At 47.7% G+C, this 17,512-nt stretch overlaps 2 protein-coding genes across 6 annotated transcripts; both read right to left on the bottom strand.

Moving 5' to 3' along the window:
• Positions 1 to 884: 884 nt before the first annotated feature.
• kifc1 (kinesin family member C1) lies at positions 885 to 6,340 on the bottom strand. 3 transcript variants are annotated; one of them, XM_030121350.1, is made up of 17 exons: positions 6,280 to 6,340; positions 5,548 to 5,635; positions 5,192 to 5,297; positions 4,987 to 5,040; positions 4,821 to 4,904; positions 4,274 to 4,472; positions 4,018 to 4,183; positions 3,774 to 3,941; positions 3,575 to 3,688; positions 3,412 to 3,498; positions 3,145 to 3,342; positions 2,899 to 3,063; positions 2,675 to 2,813; positions 2,437 to 2,576; positions 2,282 to 2,355; positions 1,812 to 1,887; positions 885 to 1,672 (listed from the first exon to the last, which is right to left on the bottom strand). In XM_030121350.1, the coding sequence occupies exons 2-17, from the start codon at positions 5,629 to 5,631 to the stop codon at positions 1,628 to 1,630; spliced, it is 1,899 nt and encodes a 632-aa protein (XP_029977210.1). In that variant the 5' UTR covers positions 5,632 to 5,635; positions 6,280 to 6,340; the 3' UTR covers positions 885 to 1,627. The 3 variants fall into 3 exon arrangements, with proteins under 3 accessions (XP_029977210.1, XP_029977209.1, XP_029977211.1); XM_030121349.1 differs by having other exon boundaries at positions 5,548 to 5,632; positions 6,280 to 6,322; XM_030121351.1 differs by lacking the exon at positions 6,280 to 6,340 and adding an exon at positions 5,903 to 5,960.
• Positions 6,341 to 8,297: 1,957 nt separating this feature from the next.
• On the bottom strand, positions 8,298 to 17,037 carry znf384a (zinc finger protein 384 a). 3 transcript variants are annotated; one of them, XM_030121354.1, is made up of 11 exons: positions 16,865 to 17,037; positions 15,112 to 15,179; positions 14,068 to 14,392; positions 13,623 to 13,745; positions 13,059 to 13,222; positions 12,885 to 12,961; positions 12,720 to 12,789; positions 10,819 to 10,973; positions 10,181 to 10,259; positions 9,716 to 9,874; positions 8,298 to 9,597 (listed from the first exon to the last, which is right to left on the bottom strand). In XM_030121354.1, the coding sequence occupies exons 2-11, from the start codon at positions 15,172 to 15,174 to the stop codon at positions 9,199 to 9,201; spliced, it is 1,614 nt and encodes a 537-aa protein (XP_029977214.1). In that variant the 5' UTR covers positions 15,175 to 15,179; positions 16,865 to 17,037; the 3' UTR covers positions 8,298 to 9,198. The 3 variants fall into 3 exon arrangements, with proteins under 3 accessions (XP_029977214.1, XP_029977212.1, XP_029977213.1); XM_030121352.1 differs by having other exon boundaries at positions 10,819 to 10,986; positions 12,565 to 12,789; positions 16,865 to 17,036; XM_030121353.1 differs by lacking the exon at positions 10,819 to 10,973 and having other exon boundaries at positions 12,565 to 12,789.
• Between the last annotated feature and the right edge of the window lie 475 nt (positions 17,038 to 17,512).

Genomic DNA, 17,512 nt, shown 5'->3' with positions numbered 1-17,512 from the left:
CCCTCACTCATATGACGTTGGGATTGACTCGACCACGCTGAAAACCCTGAAAAGGACAAGCAACTGAAAAAAAATCAATGTTTTGAAATAACACTTTTTTCCCCACAGTCCAGGCTTTGATAGAGCTGCATATAATAGACATAAAGCACAACTGTCGTCACTCGTGGATCAAGTGTAAAACTCACACCTCTAAACTGACACAAGAGCACTTTGAACTCGAAAGAGTTTAATACAGAGCACCTGACTTCTGTGTCAGTCCTGGATTTTTGTATTTGAAATAAATATTTTCACATTAAAAAAGCAGAAACGTATTTTATTGGGATTTCGAGTGATGGACGAACAAATTGAAACATGGCTTTCAAAACGTTTTTACAAGTTAAAATTCAAAGTGTGGCATTCAGCCTGGTCCTTCTCCCTTTACTGTGGTTCCTCTGAAGCCCAGAGCGGCGAGTGCTTTCACAAGTCGCCTCATCAGTAAATAAAGTCCATCTGCGAACCCTCTACCTCCAGATTAAATCCAGCCGTTCTGTGAAAACCTGAGACGGCATCGTGAAGGAAGAGGGACACATCAGACAAGTCAAGGGAGGAAACTGTGGTGAAGTTTAAGAAAACCATGGATCATTTGGTTCTTCAGTCAAATTCCACTGTTTCCACTTCAGTCACACAGCATGACGGGTTGGTCCAGCTCCCAGAGTCAGAGCAAAATACAGTTGTAATGTGGTGAAATGTAGAACATTTAAAAGGCGATTTCTGGATCATTCTGTAAGCTACTTTATAAAACAACTCGGTATGTCCGATCCTGGGGGAACACCAGTGAAGTGAGATAAACATTTATTTATGGAGAAAACTGAATCTTCTTAAAATGTAGTTTTACACAACTTCATTTAATGTACATGTGTTTAATCAATTCAATATCATTTAAGCAAACAAAGACAGGAAAGTATATTTGCACATTTATTACTCCTGCAAGAATCAGTCAACTGACAGAAAGCAACCTTTGGCTGTTTTGGTTAATAATTCATTTTCAGAAGCAGTCGTCTCCCCTCCTTTCAAAGAGCCAAAGCAGCTACTCCGTCTTCGGTTTTCTGACCCGGCTCCACATTTAAACTCAAATCTGCCCTCAAACAAAGTCTGAGATCACTTCAGAGCAAAACTTCAGAGTTAACACTAAAATCTCAACAGGTTGACCATAAAATATACAAATCATTCAGGAGAACTTCTGACGCAGGTATTTTTGGAGCTTCCTGAGCAGGAGAGGCATGAAGCCCGTCTGCTGAGCATCTTTATTATCATTGTGTCCAACGGTAAAAACAAAGTAAAGCTACACTGAATACAAAGAAAAAAAAGCAAACTCAATCTAACAGCAAAAACACTGAATATATCACACATTTTCCAATGAATAATCAAACATGCCAGAGAAAGTTATGAGCAAGAAGCCCTGGAAAGTCACGCGCACGTGAGAAAGGCGGTTACAGTCTTTCAAAGAAATATGCACAGCCGATTGAAATCAAAGCCAGCATCAGTAAACGGCCCTGAGTTTACACACAGGCTGAAGCACAGCGGCTGACTGAAAAGGTTGTTCAGGATCTTATGTTGTGGTGTGGCCATCAAGGCCAAAAGAAACGAGCTACTTCCTGTTGACGCTTGCTGTTCCGATCACACAGTCATTCACCTGGAAACAAAAAGTACATTTTTAATGTCTCACTGGTGCCTCGTGCTGAAACCATTTCTGATCACAGGTATTTCCTCCTCCATAAAGGAAGGGTCAACACTGGTTTGATGTAATGAAAGGCTTCACCAGGTTCACCCACCTTGCTGGCAAACCTCAGAGAGTTGAGAGTTTCCCCGAAGCTGTCCGGCTCGGGGGCCACGTTCACGAACATCAGGCTGGAAAAGATGAAAACACCAGGTGAAGAGATGCTGTACTCTCAATGTGTGACGCAGTAGCTCCCTCTAGTGGTACAAAGAGGAAAGGACAAGAGAAACTGAACAGTTTTCTGTCATGAAAAGTGGAAAGCTGCTGAGGTTTTTTACTGTGTTTGGAGGAGACAGGAGATGCTGCACTGGGTCATGATGTGTTACAATCATTATGGTGCTGTTTCAATAACTCACCATTTTCTCAGAGACTTTAAAAGGCTTGAAAAACATTTAAAATAGTGGAATATGGCATTGAATTCTCCTCAATTGCATTAGTTAAAGTCATCCTGGTATAGCCAGCAGTGAAATGATCGTTCTGGATTCAGATCAACAAGCAGCAGAAACCTGATCATGATCAACTCACGTTTTGCTGTTGCCTCCCAAGCACCCCTGCAGGAGGTAGGTCAGCTTGGAGTTTCTGTATGGGATGTGGCTCTCCTGGAAGAAACGTAACAGTGAAGCTCAACCGGCGGCCTTCTCTGAACGCGGTTTGCTTCACTGTGGAAGAGCAGCACGAACCTTGTTGGCCAGCGCGGAGATGACGATGCCCAGGTTAGACAGGGAGCCGTTGATGGCCGTCATCTCTTTGAAGCGCTCTCCCTGCGACTGGCTCTTCACCATGCGCTCACTGCCAGCCAGGTCCACCAGGCACAGGGTGGCTGCACACACACACACACACACACACAGAATGAACACATGCACCTTTCAATAACACAAAGCTATGAAACAACCCACATCGTCTGGATTTCACACTCACACTTGCACTTGACCTCCCTGCCAGCGTTCACTCCCTCAATATCCAGCTGGAAGACCGAGTGGGAGCGGGAGGAGCGGTCATTCTGCGCCGTCTGAGCCGTGGCGCGGTTGTGATTGGCCAAGGCGATCAGACCCAGAACCTGCAGGAGGAGAGGTCCTCTGATCAGCACTCACACTTCGTCACCAGGTCAGGAGATATCTGGTACTCGCTGCCTGCTGCCGCACCTCGTCCTCGGTGGAGACCTTCCGGTACGACAGGTTGGTGATGGTCACCTCGTTGCTGGCTGACTTTCGGATCTCGTGCTCTGGCCTCTTGCTGCCCTTGCCGGTATACAGCAGGTCTCGCAGGGTCTCGTTGTAAATTTCGACAAAGCTGGCTGTGAAGGTGAACTGAAATAAAAGGACAGAGTTACACGCGAGTTCTTTCCTCGCTGCCAATTCCCTCTCTTTATGAATGACACCAAAACCAACCTCCCAGCCCTGAGCTCCCAGCTTCTCCGCTGCTCTGAAGACCTGCTGCACGGCTCGGGGGATACACCCCCTGCTGTCATCAAACTCCCCACCCTCCATGGTGAACGTCTTCCCGCTGCCCGTCTGGCCGTAGGCGAAGCAGCACACGTTGTAGCCGTCCAGGGCCGACTGCACCAGCAGCGAGATCTCGTCAAAGACCTGCGGAGACGGACTCCAGTCAGCCTCTTTCTGCGGGAGACGAGCGCCGAGCGGGCGCCGTTCGTTTACCTCCTGCTGTGAAGCCCCCGGCCCGAACACTCGGTCGAAGCTGAAGTTGTAGCTCTTGTGAGTTTCAGCAGTCTTGCCTGTGTGGGACTGAAAGGCAGAGCCGTCAGGTTTGGGGATGTTGAGCTGCTGCAGGCCGTGGCTGCGTGCTGCGCCGTGCGCTCACCTCCTCGGTTTTGGCCAGCGTGATCATCTTGTTGTTGCTCGCTGCCAGCTGGATGTGCTTGCTGAGGCCGCCGCCCTGCAGGGGGCGCACTCTGCAGAACACTCTGATGTTGCCCTGTGAATGAGGAGAGACGCATGAACTTTCCGGCTGTGAACGTGGAGCAGCTGCACGGCCTCTGAGGGGCGGCCCGGCGACTCGCCTTCAGCTCCTGGATGGTGTTGTGGAGCCTCCGGCGCTCCATCTCCCCGGCGTGGAGCTCTTCGCTCTGCTGGGCCACGGTGTCGGTCAGGGAGCGGACCTGCTCCTCGGTGTCCCGGAGGGTGGCCTGCAGGCGGGCCAGCGTGGACTCCTGCACGGACAGCTTCATCTGGACACAGGAAGCAGCCGTTGGTCTGCTGACCCTCGACCTGGAGAACTCCCTCCCCGGCAGCAGCCAGCCCCACCTTCAGAGTCTGGAGCTCCGTCTCCTGGCTGTCCCGCAGAGTCTCCACAACTCTGTATTTGCTCTCCAAGCTGCAGAGCTCTTTCTCGAGGCAGCTCTTCTCATTCGACACTTTGTCCAATTCGCTGCGGACATTTGATAACGCCTTCACCTCCGTCTCATAGTCACTGAAACGACGGGAGAAGAAGCAGCGCCCGCTTAGGAACAAATAAAAACATCCAGATCGCGAAGTTGTCCAGAGTGAATGCTCCTCTCACATGATTTGGCCTTCCAGCTTCTTCAGCTGTTCCTCCAGTTCCACCACTTTTGTCTGGTTGTGGGCCATCGAGCCTTTCAGCACCTCGTTCTCCTGGTTGACGGACTTGACCCGGGTCTGGTAGTTTCGGATTTTATCCTCCATGTCGCTCACCTTTCCCTTCAGGTCCCAGGCATGGCGGCGGGGGGCGCCGCTCCCAGCTGGAAACAAGGTCCAGAGAGAGGAGACACTTCACATGAAGAAATAAGAAGCTCTAATGGCCGAATCCCATTTCGCTGGACCCCAGCCCACTGGGACTCTTTGGAGGTCGTCGCAAAGCATTTCCTGCTCAGACGGCTTCAACTCTTGCTGAAGGAAAGATTTTGCATTGCCAGAATTTTTTTCTTTGTCAACATTTCATAGAAATAAATTATGTGAAATACTTTGTCATCGACTACAGAACCAGGTTGGACCAGCGCCAGCAGGTTGTTAGCAAACCCTTAAAACGATGACTTGTCTTCAGCATTATCGTTTCTGTCACATGAGAAGCAGCGGACTGGAGTGGTCACCTGTTTTCGGGGCCGTGGATCCTGCGGGTGGCTTCATGTTGCCTCCTCTGGCTGCAGTGGAAGCAACATAAGGTTTGACAACACCTGAAGGAACAATAAGAGATTAAGAATGAACTAAAACATCAAGGTCAAGAGAACCCTTTTAAGACTTGTTCCTATGATTTACCTCTGGACGGACCGACAGCCACCGTGGCAGCTCCTGCACCTCTGACTGGCCGAGCTGCGCGACGTGTAGAGACAGATCACAATACAGGAAAACAAGTATGAGAGAAAGACGGGTAGATTCATGCAAAAGGCCTTGTTCAGAGCATCTTCCAGCCTGGTTTGTGCCGGCGACAACACTCAGACTGGTTCTGTGAGCAGCGACTTACACAGAGGAGGCCTGGCTGCAGCCACAGCCGCTGCAGGCCGCTTGGTACCAATGACTGTGGCTGCAGTCTGAGGTCTGTCCGTCTCTGGATCCTTACGGACCCTCTTCTGCAAACACAAAAGCAGCATCATTTCAGAGATTCTGTTTCTCAAGGAAAATCAGAGTCTATTTTCTTAACCACAGCTGGGTTTTAGCCAAACACATACATTTTTCAACGGCTCACAGTACATTTCAATACATGAACTATATATTGTGATCAAATAATCAGCTTCATAATCAAGTGAAAAGCACTGTACTGTTAAATGCTGGATAGCAAGCGAACATCTTATATTTTATAAGACTGTAGACAATACAAACCTGAGCAGGAGCAAAATCCTGGACATTTGCGGAGCTGTTGGTGCTCAACACCCTCTTACTTGACATAACTGGCAAACGGGACATGCTGCTGAGCAAAAACACAACAATTCCAGTCAAAAACGCATGCAGGCAGCAGTCTCTCTCACATCAAGAAGCAGGTTTAGGACTGAGAACTGGAAAACCACCACTCTTTTGTTATGACGCATCAATACAAACAACCACACCATCATCTATGGTCTTTCAGTACAAAATAATCTGACTTTTACACTCTTTTTTAATCAGCATATCGTAATCTAATATTGAGGTCTCCATCAAGCTTCTAATCAGATGTAGCGTTATTTCAGCACAAGCCTACCAAGAACAGGGACACTCGAAGTCCAGTCTCCTGTATGTTTGAGGCGTCTCCCTCCTTCAGCGCACCTCAACCTGACGCTGGTGTCTTCATCGAGCCTGTAGAGCCTGTAATAGCCTGAAGAAGCCCAGTAACGAGCCCTCCACGCAGGACCGCGGCCCACCGGGACCAGAGCTAAGCGGTCTTTCAGGGCGAGGAGCCGCCTTCGGGCGGGTAACGGTTAGCCTAATCCCAACACGAGCCCGACGAGCACCGCGTTAGCTTGATCAGCGGGTCAAACTCTTACACTGAACGACAGAAACTGGTGTTTGTGGTTCGGTGGTGTTTCTTAAACAAGCTCTCGTTTGAAAAATTAATCGTCGGGTGAGGAAGTTGTTTACCTGGAGGAACAGTGATTCTTCAGACTCCGTCTCCTCGGTTCGTCGTCTGCGGCCGTTTGAATTTTCAAACTCGACTCTGCTTTGGTTGCCGCTTCCGAGCGGCTGCTGTGATTGGCTGAGCCCGAGTAGACCCCGCCTCCATGTTTATGTGCGCTTGTTTTCACTTCCTGTGTTTTCCGACCGGGCGGGGTAAACACTTGAATGAAGGTCGGGATATTTCATATTCTTAGCTTGATTTCTTTGAAAAAATAAAAAGATGCACATAACATTTTCCCTTACAAATATTTGTCCAGGATTTAAAATTAAATCTGGATCTGGAAATTCCAGCAACAAAATAAATCAAAGTAAATAATTTGATTGAGTCAAGTTAATCTGATTTTTGTACTTTTTTGTTTGATTTAAAATAACTGAAAATAGAAAAAAATTAATTGCTTTACATATTGTCCTTTATCTGTCTGGTCTTGTTTTTTGCTCCATATGTTAGACGGAACCTTCACCAGCTAATCTTTAAATTCACAGTCACGCTGGCAAGTTCAATTTAGAATGCAGACAAGGTGAATTCTTTTCTTCAGTTCAAACTGTTGAACAGTTTGCCCTTCACACCGCAAAATCAAAAAGAATCACTTCAAACCTCAGAAAAATCCAACAATACAGAAAACCACATGACACAAAAATAAAGGAAATGCTGGCTTTTTCATCATAAACAGTTTTTGAACTTTATTCTCCTTAAGGGGAAGAAACAGTCTGTTCAGATGAGCAGGAGGTGTAACTGTGCATACAGTATGCAAGAGTGTAGCGTAAGAGGGCAATTAACTGTATCATCAGGAGCATCGGTAATAACATTGACAATGGGTTATTTTTCATAAAAAGACACAATGAAATACACAGAGGAGTATACATGTTAACAATCAGCCTGTTGTACAGCCTGACTGTGTAGAGACGGCTTGTGCAGTGTCCCAGGTCCCCGGGCATCGAAGCCTGTGTTGAAAGAATCATAAATGAACATCGTCGATTGTTGCTTTCCACATTACAGTCCTTCCCTTTTCTACAGCACCATCAGAGCCACTGCTAAAGATCCCCACCAAATAAACACAACCTGGCAAAACAAGAAGGAACACTGTGAAAAATGAATAAAGGTGCTTCTATTTATCAAAGTTGACTTTCGTTGAGCTGTATTTTCCATTTATGCTGCACCGAAGTTGGCCATTCAAACCACACTCATGATAAATTTGAGAAAAAATGTGTTGAAGTAACTTTACTATCATGAAACCTGTGACAATAATTTCACTAATTAACTCAATCAAGCCGACGCATTTCAGGTCAATAAGTGCAGTGTGGTTGAAGAAGTAACCGTGTGGTTCAGAGCTCCGCTTCTGCTGAGTCCGTCAGCCGTAACAGGGACCCGGGACACGCCCAATCATTTGGTACCTGTCCATTTTGACTTCCTTTAGTTTTCATATATGCTTTACACAGGACATACTTCCCTTTTACAGATGAACAAGTCTTTTCTATCTATTTTATGTACAGCATACTGCAATACCATAATGCCTCAGATTAATAATGTGGATAACATCTTCAATACAGTTATAATGAAAGTAGTAATAATATGTATGAAAAGTTCTTAAAAAAAGACTGATAACAGTACCTGTCAGCCGTTTTATCACACAATCATTATTTCCCCAACAAACACCCTGTCAATGACATCTTGGGCTGTCTTTTAACCTACTGGAGGATAGTAAACCATTTTCTTTGAAAAGTAACAAAAACATGGGACAAGACGCTCTCTGAGGACGACTCTCTCCGTTCCCATCACATTCATGCACTCTGCTTTCTGTCTGTTCACACTTTTAACTCTGCTGGTAGAAAAATACATACATATGATATATAAAAAAAAGACAAACGATGACAAACATAGGCGTGAAGTACAAGCTTCATCAAGTGCTTTCATTATGACCCCCCCCCCTCCCCGTCCCTCCCCGTCCCTCCCTCCCTCCCTCCCTCCCTCCTCCTCCTCTCGCTCTGCTGCAGATTCCTCACAGTTAGTGCATTCTAGACCTGCTCAGTCTCTTCTGATCAATACTTTGGGCTCCTGCCAGGGGGAGCGGGGTGAAACCAAGGGTCTGAAGAGAGGCTTCCATTTCTTCCCTCTGCTCCTCGAGCTTTGTGGTCTGATCTCGGGCTTCGTCCGCCCTCCCGGACTGAAGTTTTCACATCAACTGCTGCTCCAGCTGCGACCGTGACTCTATGACTGCTTGTTTTGGCTTGAACTAAACGATGGGCGACGTTCAGACCGACATGATCTGAACGCCGATGAAAATACACGACTCTGTTCGTAAGAAATGTGCAGAGAAAAGTGTCATTCTTTTTTTTGTATTTTTACAGCTATTTTACAGTTTCCTCCTCTGCTAATCCCTCAAAGCAGAACTGCTAGATTAGGAGATCATGATCATGTCTCTTTAAGCAAGCCGGAAGCTGATTGAATCACTGATTGTCCGATGATGAATATCAGCAACAATCATTTAAGTTTGGGGTTGAATAAATTGCGTAATGGATACAAACGACACCACAGATAGCTAAAGTTCTGCTGAGAGGGAGACTGAAAGAGGACTGAGAAAAAGAAAAGCACACTGTAAAATATCTGTCCTGTAACAGGTAATGCGGTGATGTATTCAGCATTAAAGTTTCTTCAGTGTGTCTGATTGTATCGAAGTACCAAAATAATGTCGCTTGATGCTACATGAAAGGCAAAATGCTTTTTTTCCCAAAATGAACGAACTTGTTGATCTGATCCAATGCTGGACATTTACAGAACGCCGCGTCTGACGGGGGGGGGGGGGGCGGCGGCGGCAGAAAGACTGCAATGCTGAATACGGCGAAATGACGTGTTTCCCTGCAGACACAGAGCGGGAAGACGCAGCCTTAAGAGTTCATGTGCTCCACCTGTATGGCCGACGTGGACACGGTGAGGCAGAGGTCTTTGTGAGTCACGGGCAGGTCGGCCACGGTGACCGGTTTGTACTGGATCTCGCCGGCCGCCACCGTCTTGTACTGGTGCAGGTCGAACGGACACGGGACCACGGGCTCCGAGGGCTGCTGGCTGGGCTGGTAGCCGCCCGGCCCGGGGTTGGGGTTCTGGTTGCCGCTGTTGGGGTTGGTTTGGTTCTGGAGCTGCGCCGCCCTGCTGGCGGCTCCTCTCCCCCGGCCGCGGCCGCGGCCCCGGCCCGGCGTCAGGCCCTGCGCCTGCTGGGCCGCCACCGTCGCTGCCACCGTTAGCGGGTCGGGGTTGTGCTTCCTCATGTGCTTCATGAGATACGTTTCCTGCGGACGGAGAGGGAGAAGTAAAACACACGACGGCAGGAAACAGAAAGCAGAAGGTTCACGGCACACATCAGATCTCAGCGCGTCCGTGTTAAACGTGACAAACGGCGGGGCCTACCGAGGTATACGATCGGTTACAGAGGCCACAGGAGAACAGCTTGGCGTGTTTGACGGTGTGGGTGGACAGGTGCACCTCCAGGCTGGCGGCGTCCGTGTACCCGCGGTTACAGTTGTGGCACTTGTACGGCTTGTCTTTATTGTGCTGCCGACGGTGAGACTGTGGAGGAACGAGGACAGAGGGGAGAGATCTGAACGCTGCAGACCCCAAATCATTCACTTTGCATCATTCTGGAGCTGAGAAGTCTGCAAACAGCACAAACTTCTCACGTTCCTCTTTTATAGAGGGTTCAAAACAGTTCCTACACATCGAGAACCATCAGATTACAGTACAGCGCTTCATTTGCAAAGAATTTAGCCAAGCCCTCTACATCCAGTATGTGTGTTCGAAAATGGAAATTTTTTTCTATTGCATCAGTTTGATTAAAGGTAATACTCCCAGTAAAGTCAGGATCATCAGACCTACCTGTAGGTTGGACAACTGGGTGAAAGCTTTTTCACAGCCCGGGTGGTTACACTTGTACGGTCGGTCGCCGGTGTGAATCCTAAAAACATGACACAAAAAAAAAAAAAAAAAAAAAAAAGACTAATTACACTCCACACCTCCTGGTGTTTCTCCTGGTCTGTGAAAGAAAAAAAAAAACTTTGCTTCATGAGAAAGTAGACGTTCTAAAGTGAAGTATTACACTGAAAAATCACAAGAGCACAAATCAAACTTAAAATATTAATATCTGAAGACTTTACACAAAGGCAACCCCAGATATTTGGGGAAATTTGCAGTTTTTAAATATTTCAGGCATGTTTCACCTCAGAAACCGAAGATCTAAAAGGTCAACCGTAGCACACTGCCACAGGTCAGAGCTCAGTTGTAACTTCCAGGCAGCTGGCTGTAAATATTCACTGTGGAGAAACTGATGGCTGCACTAATTCATCCAAAAACTGAGTAACAAGTCACTACATTTACAGAACTTCCACACACCTGCTCCCGTCCATGCACACTGTAAAAAAGAACACCCGGACATTTAAACCCCCCCCCCCCCAGACTAACCCAGCCCGGTCCAGCCCCACCCGCCCCGCCCCGCCCAGCCCCGCCCCGCCCAGTACCGTGTGTGCTGCTGGAGGTGACTGAGCTGCCTGAATGTTTTCTGGCAGTAGGAGCAGGTGTAGGGCTTGGCCCCGGTGTGGATGCGGATGTGCTGGGACAGGTAGCTGGAGTTGGCAAACGACTTGGAGCAGTGGGGACACTTGTGGGGCTTGGCCTCAGTGTGGTTTCTAACACGGGAAACCGGGATTGGAGGGTGGAGGGGTTGGAGACAGAGAGAGAGAGAGAGAGAGAGAGAGAGAGAGAGAAACAGAGAGAGAGAAACAGCGAGAGATTTTTAAGCTACAGCACGACCGAACGTGAAATCATGTGCTACAGGATGTAAGATCACTCACGGTGATCGGAGATTAAGTTTGACAGTGTGCTCTTTGTGCTGCGTCTGAGTTGTGAAAACACAGAACAAAACATACAGCAAGCACAGTCACGCTTCTCTCGTTCTCTCTCTCTCTCTCTCTCTCTCTCTCGCTCGCTCGCTCGCTCTCCTCTTGGTGTGCCCTGTCTGAGTGGCATGTAGCAGGTCTGTGAATGTGTGACTGAGATGTTGTTTTAGTGGGAGTGGCCAGCGGAGGGCGTCTTCCTGCTTCAGGTTAAGGGCCTGAAAGTCTCCTGTATGGCAGACGAGTCAATGAAATGAATGGAGGTGAAGGATGAGGTCAAACAGGACAGGAAAACATTGAACTTAATAGTGAAAGCATGGATGGGAGGTAGCGGCTTCCACTAAAGTGAAAAACTACCACAACAAAAAGAGTCTAATTATTGGTCTTTAGACAAGATGTCAAACATGAACGTTCCTTCATAGCAAAATGAAAAAAAAAAAGGCTCAAATTAGAAGCAGGGAGCTAAATTCTGATGGAAACAGGGAGCATGCTGAGTGCATTTAACAAGTCTCTCTGGGTGGCCACAGCTTTGCACACCTGAATTATTTGCAGTGTTGTGTTTTTTTATTCCAACTGACCGAATGTTTCCTAAATGCACTCACAGCGGGAGAAGCCATTTAAAATGTGACTTGATGACAACAGCTGGCACTTGGATGTGGAGAAATGCTCTTATTTATGGGCATAAATAAAAGAGAAGGAAGGCTCAGAGCACTTCTCTGATGTTCTGCCAGAAGGTCATTGTACAGGTGGTAAAACACTGGCTGTGGCGTTGTGATCCTGGAGAAACAGTTTTAAACTGGACATTCTGAATTTATGACCGCTGTTCTTCAGTAACTTCATCATTTAAAGTCCTCTCAGTATGATTCTTATTTCTGAAAGCAGATGTTTTAACACAACTGGCTTCAACAAGAAATAAATCTTTAGAAGTGTCACAAAGGGAGGACGTTTCTATTAAAAGATGCCATAGTTGGTGATAAACTGACCTTTATCATCTACATGCAGATATTAATCTACTTTCTTTCTCTTCTGAGAGAATCTCAGCTTGTGACTTATCAAAACAAGTGATCAATGAAGCTGTTAACCTCAGTAATGGAGACAAATGACCGACTATTGGAAATGAGGGAGACTTGGCAACATGACAGAAAAATAAACCTACTGAATTCATTTGTTGGGAATGTTGCGGCTTCAGACGTGATGTTTGGACTGTGCATGAAGAGCTTTACTCTGTCTACACTGCGGCTCCGGTGATTCCCCAGCTACCGTCACAGACACACACTTCAGAGTCACACTCACAATCACACAGTGAGGATGTGAAGAAGCAGTGGGCCCCCGCCAGCCCGCCCGCCCGCCCCGCACCGCCCGGTTCATTACCGTGTGTGCTGCTGGAGGTGACTGAGCTGCCGGAAGGTTTTCTGGCAGTAAGTGCAGGTGTAGGGCTTGGCCCCGCTGTGGATGCGGATGTGCTGGGACAGGTAGCTGGAGTTGGCGAACGACTTGGAGCAGTGGGGACACTTGTGGGGCTTGGCCTCAGTGTGGGACTTGGCGTGGATCTGCATGTCTGACTTGCTGAAGAAGGTCACTGCGCACATCCGACACCTGAGGAGGGGACAGTGAGAAGAGAGCCTTTGTCGCAAAATGAAGAAGAAGAGATAATGAATGGACAGTGAGCACGATGCTCATGACTGTGATACCTGTAGGATTTGGGGCCATCTTTGTTGGTGTGGTCATCCTCATCGTTTGACAGGTCATATGGGTCAGTAGTGTGATGCTGCAAAGCAATAACAAATTATTTATGACAGCTAAGAGCTATCGAAAACACACCTGAAGTCACACAAAAGCAGAGAAACAACAGGCGAGACTCTCACCTGTCCGCCAGCAGCCAGGTGAGCCAATATCAAGGCATCACTTCCTGGAGGGAGGACTCCGCCCACTCCGCTCATTCGACTGAGCATCTGTTTGCTCTTCCTCCCTCGCTTCGAGGGCGTCGGCATGACGACTGCAGGAGGGACAGCAATGTCTTCCTTCTTATCTACAAGCATCAGGAAAAAGAGGAAGTGGAGAGAATGTTAAGCACTGTAAAATAACTCACGCTGGCGCAGATGTGAACGAAAATACTCGAATGAATAGCGTGCGTATGCTTGTATGGATGTCAAACAAAAAAATGCAGGATTTAAAAAAAAAAAAACTAAATAAATCAAATGAGGTGTGTTCATGTGGGCTTGATTCGCTTTGATCTCACCTCCTCAAAAAAATTACTCAAAAGGTCAAAATACTGCGACTTCAGGAAGTGGCCACAAAAGATGCTGACTGGGAAACAATGTTTTGCACTGAGGCTTTCCGTTTGTGGAGTGCAGGGCCGCACACTGACAGTCGGGGCCCGTCGGCGTGTGCAGGCGGCTGAAGCGATGTGAGCTGCGCCTGTGAATTACCTGCGTTTGAGGGGTGAAGTGCAGACACTATCATGGTGGTGGCAGAGGGAGGTCCAGCTACAAATGATTGTGTGGAGGCAGTGGGGACCAGTGTGCCTTGAGGGGTGGTGATCACCAACCCAGCTAAGAGAAGAAGAACAGCTGTGACCTGGCCGTGCAGATCTGAGCATGACGTGAGGCTTTCATTCCAAGGTGCAGTGAGGAAAAAGCTTCTCATTTCCATCACTGAGAGTTGTAGCACTTCACTCAACAGACTGTCATCGTGATGTTTATTTGAAACAAACGTTCAATATCCTATAAATGCAGCAAACACTTCTAAGACTGACAGCTGCAGATAATTATTTAAAGTTTCAATACCAACAAAGGTGAGAGGAGAAGAGAGCAATGGAGGGCTGAGTGGAGGATGTGATGAGCCGGCCGGGAAATGAGAGTCGGCGTCGCTCACCTGCGGTCATGATCCCCGTGGAGGGAACAGGCACGACGGTGACGTTCTGGGAGGGATGCGACTGGTGCAGGTGCCCGCCGAGCGCGTTCATGGGCGCGTTGCTGCTGTTCCCGCCACCGCCGCCTCCCCCTGCGGCACCCCCACCTCCCTCCTGCTTGGGGACTACCCGCACTCCGCCGTCCACCGGGCCGGGGATGGCCAGCACCGCCGTGGGGTAGTGAGGAGAGGAGGTGGAAGACGCAGAAGAGTGGGGGAAAGAGGGCGCCCCGGCCTTCTCCGGACCGAGCTGCTCCTTGGCCTTGTTCAGGAACATGGCGTTCTCGATCTAGACAGTGAACGAGCGAGGCGAGGAAGGAAGGATGGGCACAGAAACAAAGGAGGAAGGAGGCGACATGGTGGGAGTGAAAGGTTTCAGGAGGGAGAGTGAGGATCAGATGAAGAGAGACAAGAAATTTAAAGGATGCAAAACACAAAGAAGGAGTCGTGCAAGATATGAGAGATGGATGGTGTGAGAAGATGACACAAGAGGAACAAATGAGAAGACGACAGCAGGTTGATGAAGAAGAAGACATGATGAATTGCAGAGGGAGGTCAGAGGTGGAAACGGTTAAAGTGGATGTGGATGTGGACACACACAGATGCAGGAAAACGAGAGACCGACAGGTAAGGAGTGATGGGAGTGACGGAGGAGGAAAAGGAGAGAGCCATGGGAAAGAAAAGACAACCAAAGTACGGTGAGATGCAAAAAGTCAATGAAAAAAGGAACAGAGGATTGAAGAGACAAGCGAAGAAAAGGACAGGAGTGATGATGTGAACCCATCAAGAAGTTCCACTCAGATCACTTCAATGTGAGGTTAGACCAACGTCACCAACAAACCAAACATTATGGAGTTTTCATAAACAACGTGTTGAGGGTCAAATCATTGTCAGGTGTGGTGCGATCTTTAAAAAATTTCCAAAAACATTCAAAAGGAAAATCGTTTTGGGCTATACCACTATACCATGTGTATTTGAAGACAATTCCAACAATAAGGTTGTCTCTACCTGTCCTTGTACAGTGGGGACGGGAGACCAAAAGTATGATGAGTTGAAATGGGAATCGTCCATTATTTCTGTAATTAAAAAGCAACACACTTAGAAAACACCTGTCCTCCTCTTCCTCCTCCCTTCTTAACTGTCACGTGAAACCAGACCATGCATGGCTGCATTTCAATCATCTTAGTTTGTTCCCTTCCACAGGATCCTCTCCTCTATCGGTGGAAACACTGATCGAGTTTTAGGTTCTGGACACAGAATGAAACCCAGACAGCAGCCGAAGCTGCAGGACTACATTCATAATTAGTTCAGAAATATTGTGTGAAATCAGCGTTTAGAATTTTAGTGGTTGTGGAAAATTGCTTTCCAAGTTATTGCAGCTCGAGAAATATTTAATTATAATTGATCAAATTCATAGAAAAGAGGATGTGAAAGGAATCAGGCAAAGATGTTCAGTCCGGGGAGGAGAGCGTATAAAAAATGTACAGGAGGACAGAAAACACTAATGATAATCAGTCTTTTAAGAAGCTCCAGCACTTTTGAGCCCATTCACAAATATAACAATCACAGAGTGGCTGCTGGATCAGGAAGCTGAGATAGTATAATATCAGGACGCTTAACAAGAGGTGGGTATGCTGTACAAAAAATAAGACCCCACGACTGCGGATGACTTGTTGAAAACACTCAGATTAAAGATACATATTTCCATCATTAAATTCACAATCTAATGGCCTCCCTGTGCAGTATCAGTGTCAAGTTTTCTGCAGCACAAAGGCGGAACTTTGACAGTTTCGTTGCTTTCTGTTGACATGCATGCACACTTTATATGCCACATACTTCCCTTGCTTGTGCACGAATAGTTTATCTTTTCTGAATGCATGTGAACTGTTTAGGTTTCAATGCACTCAGTTTACAAGCATGCATGTAATTACACGTTAGTGGAGCAGCGCTGCACTGATTTATTGAGGAGTGGGAGACCGATGGAAACTAAGCGCCACTTGAACAAACTGAAGTAACAGATATCATGCAATACACTTGCAAAACATGACTGGAGTTGTATGTTTTGCCCGGTTTTCCACGAGCCTCCCCCTCGGCCCTTGCAGCCAGCACTGCCCATAAAGAAATGATTGGAGAAGGTTAATTCATTATCCACAGCTTCGGCATCAGATTCGAGGGGCCGTTGTTAACAGTGCACGGAGAGCCATTTTTGACGAGGGGGCTGCAGAAGCCGTGCCGCCGCGGCTAGCTGCGGGCTAACGGTTACCGACTGATTCATCAAACTCGCACGAAAATGCCAATCTGTCGTTTATGCGGGGATCTGGACAGCCGTGGCGGCGCAGTGCGCGCAGATGTGTCGCGCCGCGGCTTAACCGCACATTACAGCAGCCCATGGCTAGCGTTAGCTGCGAGCAGGGCAGCTAGCTAACTTGCCTCCATTAATGTTCTCCTTTTGTTCGCTCTGAGCTACACGAAGGCTACGCAGCCCGCCGCCCGGTAAACACAAACATCCCCGCTCCCTACGCCTCCATTCCTCACTGCCTGCTCATCTCGCGGAGAGAAAATAAAAAAAAGAGAAAAAAAAAAGTCTGGAATAAAAAAAAAAAAAAAAAAAAAAAAACCGAAGAGAAAAAAACGTGGACGCGGAGGCTCGGTAGGAGACGCAGCTTCATGCAGACTTCCGGCGGCCGGGACGACGGAGCTCCGAGACACTGTGGAAAAAACTCTCCGTTAACGGCCGTCTGACAACTCCGGCGGTCATTACCGGTCAGCGCGGCTCCCCGTCAGCCCCCCGGAGCTTCTGCAGGTCGGGACAGTTGGGAAACTTTGTCCAAATCCGGCCCTCAAAGCTCTCAGATGTGGCTTTTTTTTCAGTTTTTTTTTTCCTTTTTTTCCCTCCAGCTGCTCGGAGAGAGTCAAAGCACCGAGCGAACCGCCGCTCCGGCGCCGCCTGCCGGACAAAAGCCCGCACTGCACTCCCGCATGGCTGATCACCCTGTTCTCACTTTTTCACCACTACTCCACACACACACACACACACACTTCTTCACTGGTAGTTCAGCCAGCGCTCAGAGGGTGAGAGGATGAACAGAGCTGATGCTGAGGAATGTGGATTTACCAGTCATAGTTTGAGATTATTAATCCATTCATCCTTACATCCACCCAGCAATCTATACATCAACCCACTCATCCATACATCCATCATCGATCGACCCACTCATCCATTAGTCCATCCATCTATCTATCCATCCATCCACTCATCCATCCATCATCATCCATTGACCCACTCATCCAACTCATCCATCCATTTTTTTTCTTCTGCTATGGGAAGACCTGGATAAAACTCGCACATGCATAGGGACAACATGCAAACCCCCAAATCAAACCAGAAGCCCTCTTGCTCTTCAACACT

Source organism: Salarias fasciatus, chromosome 22 (genome assembly GCF_902148845.1).
Source record: "Salarias fasciatus chromosome 22, fSalaFa1.1, whole genome shotgun sequence".
NCBI lineage: Eukaryota > Metazoa > Chordata > Actinopteri > Blenniiformes > Blenniidae > Salarias > Salarias fasciatus.
The sequence above is the reverse complement of the archived record's forward strand: the minus strand, read 5'-3'. Positions and strand labels throughout refer to the sequence as shown.

What these genes read in the sequence shown, in the direction of transcription:
- znf384a (XM_030121352.1), bottom strand. Translation starts at nt 15,174, where the DNA reads ATGGACGATTCCCATTTCAACTCATCATACTTTTGGTCTCCCGTCCCC. An exon ending in TCCCCACTGTACAAGGACAG is followed by an intron (nt 14,393 to 15,111) that starts GTAGAGACAACC and finishes TTCACTGTCTAG; the next exon opens with ATCGAGAACGCCATGTTCCT. An exon ending in CACCTCCAGCAGCACACACG is followed by an intron (nt 10,987 to 12,564) that starts GTAATGAACCGG and finishes TTCCCGTGTTAG; the next exon opens with AAACCACACTGAGGCCAAGC.
- kifc1 (XM_030121350.1), bottom strand. Translation starts at nt 5,631, where the DNA reads ATGTCCCGTTTGCCAGTTATGTCAAGTAAGAGGGTGTTGAGCACCAAC. An exon ending in CGGAGCTCCAGACTCTGAAG is followed by an intron (nt 3,942 to 4,017) that starts GTGGGGCTGGCT and finishes TCCTGTGTCCAG; the next exon opens with ATGAAGCTGTCCGTGCAGGA. An exon ending in AGGTCTCCACCGAGGACGAG is followed by an intron (nt 2,814 to 2,898) that starts GTGCGGCAGCAG and finishes CTCCTCCTGCAG; the next exon opens with GTTCTGGGTCTGATCGCCTT.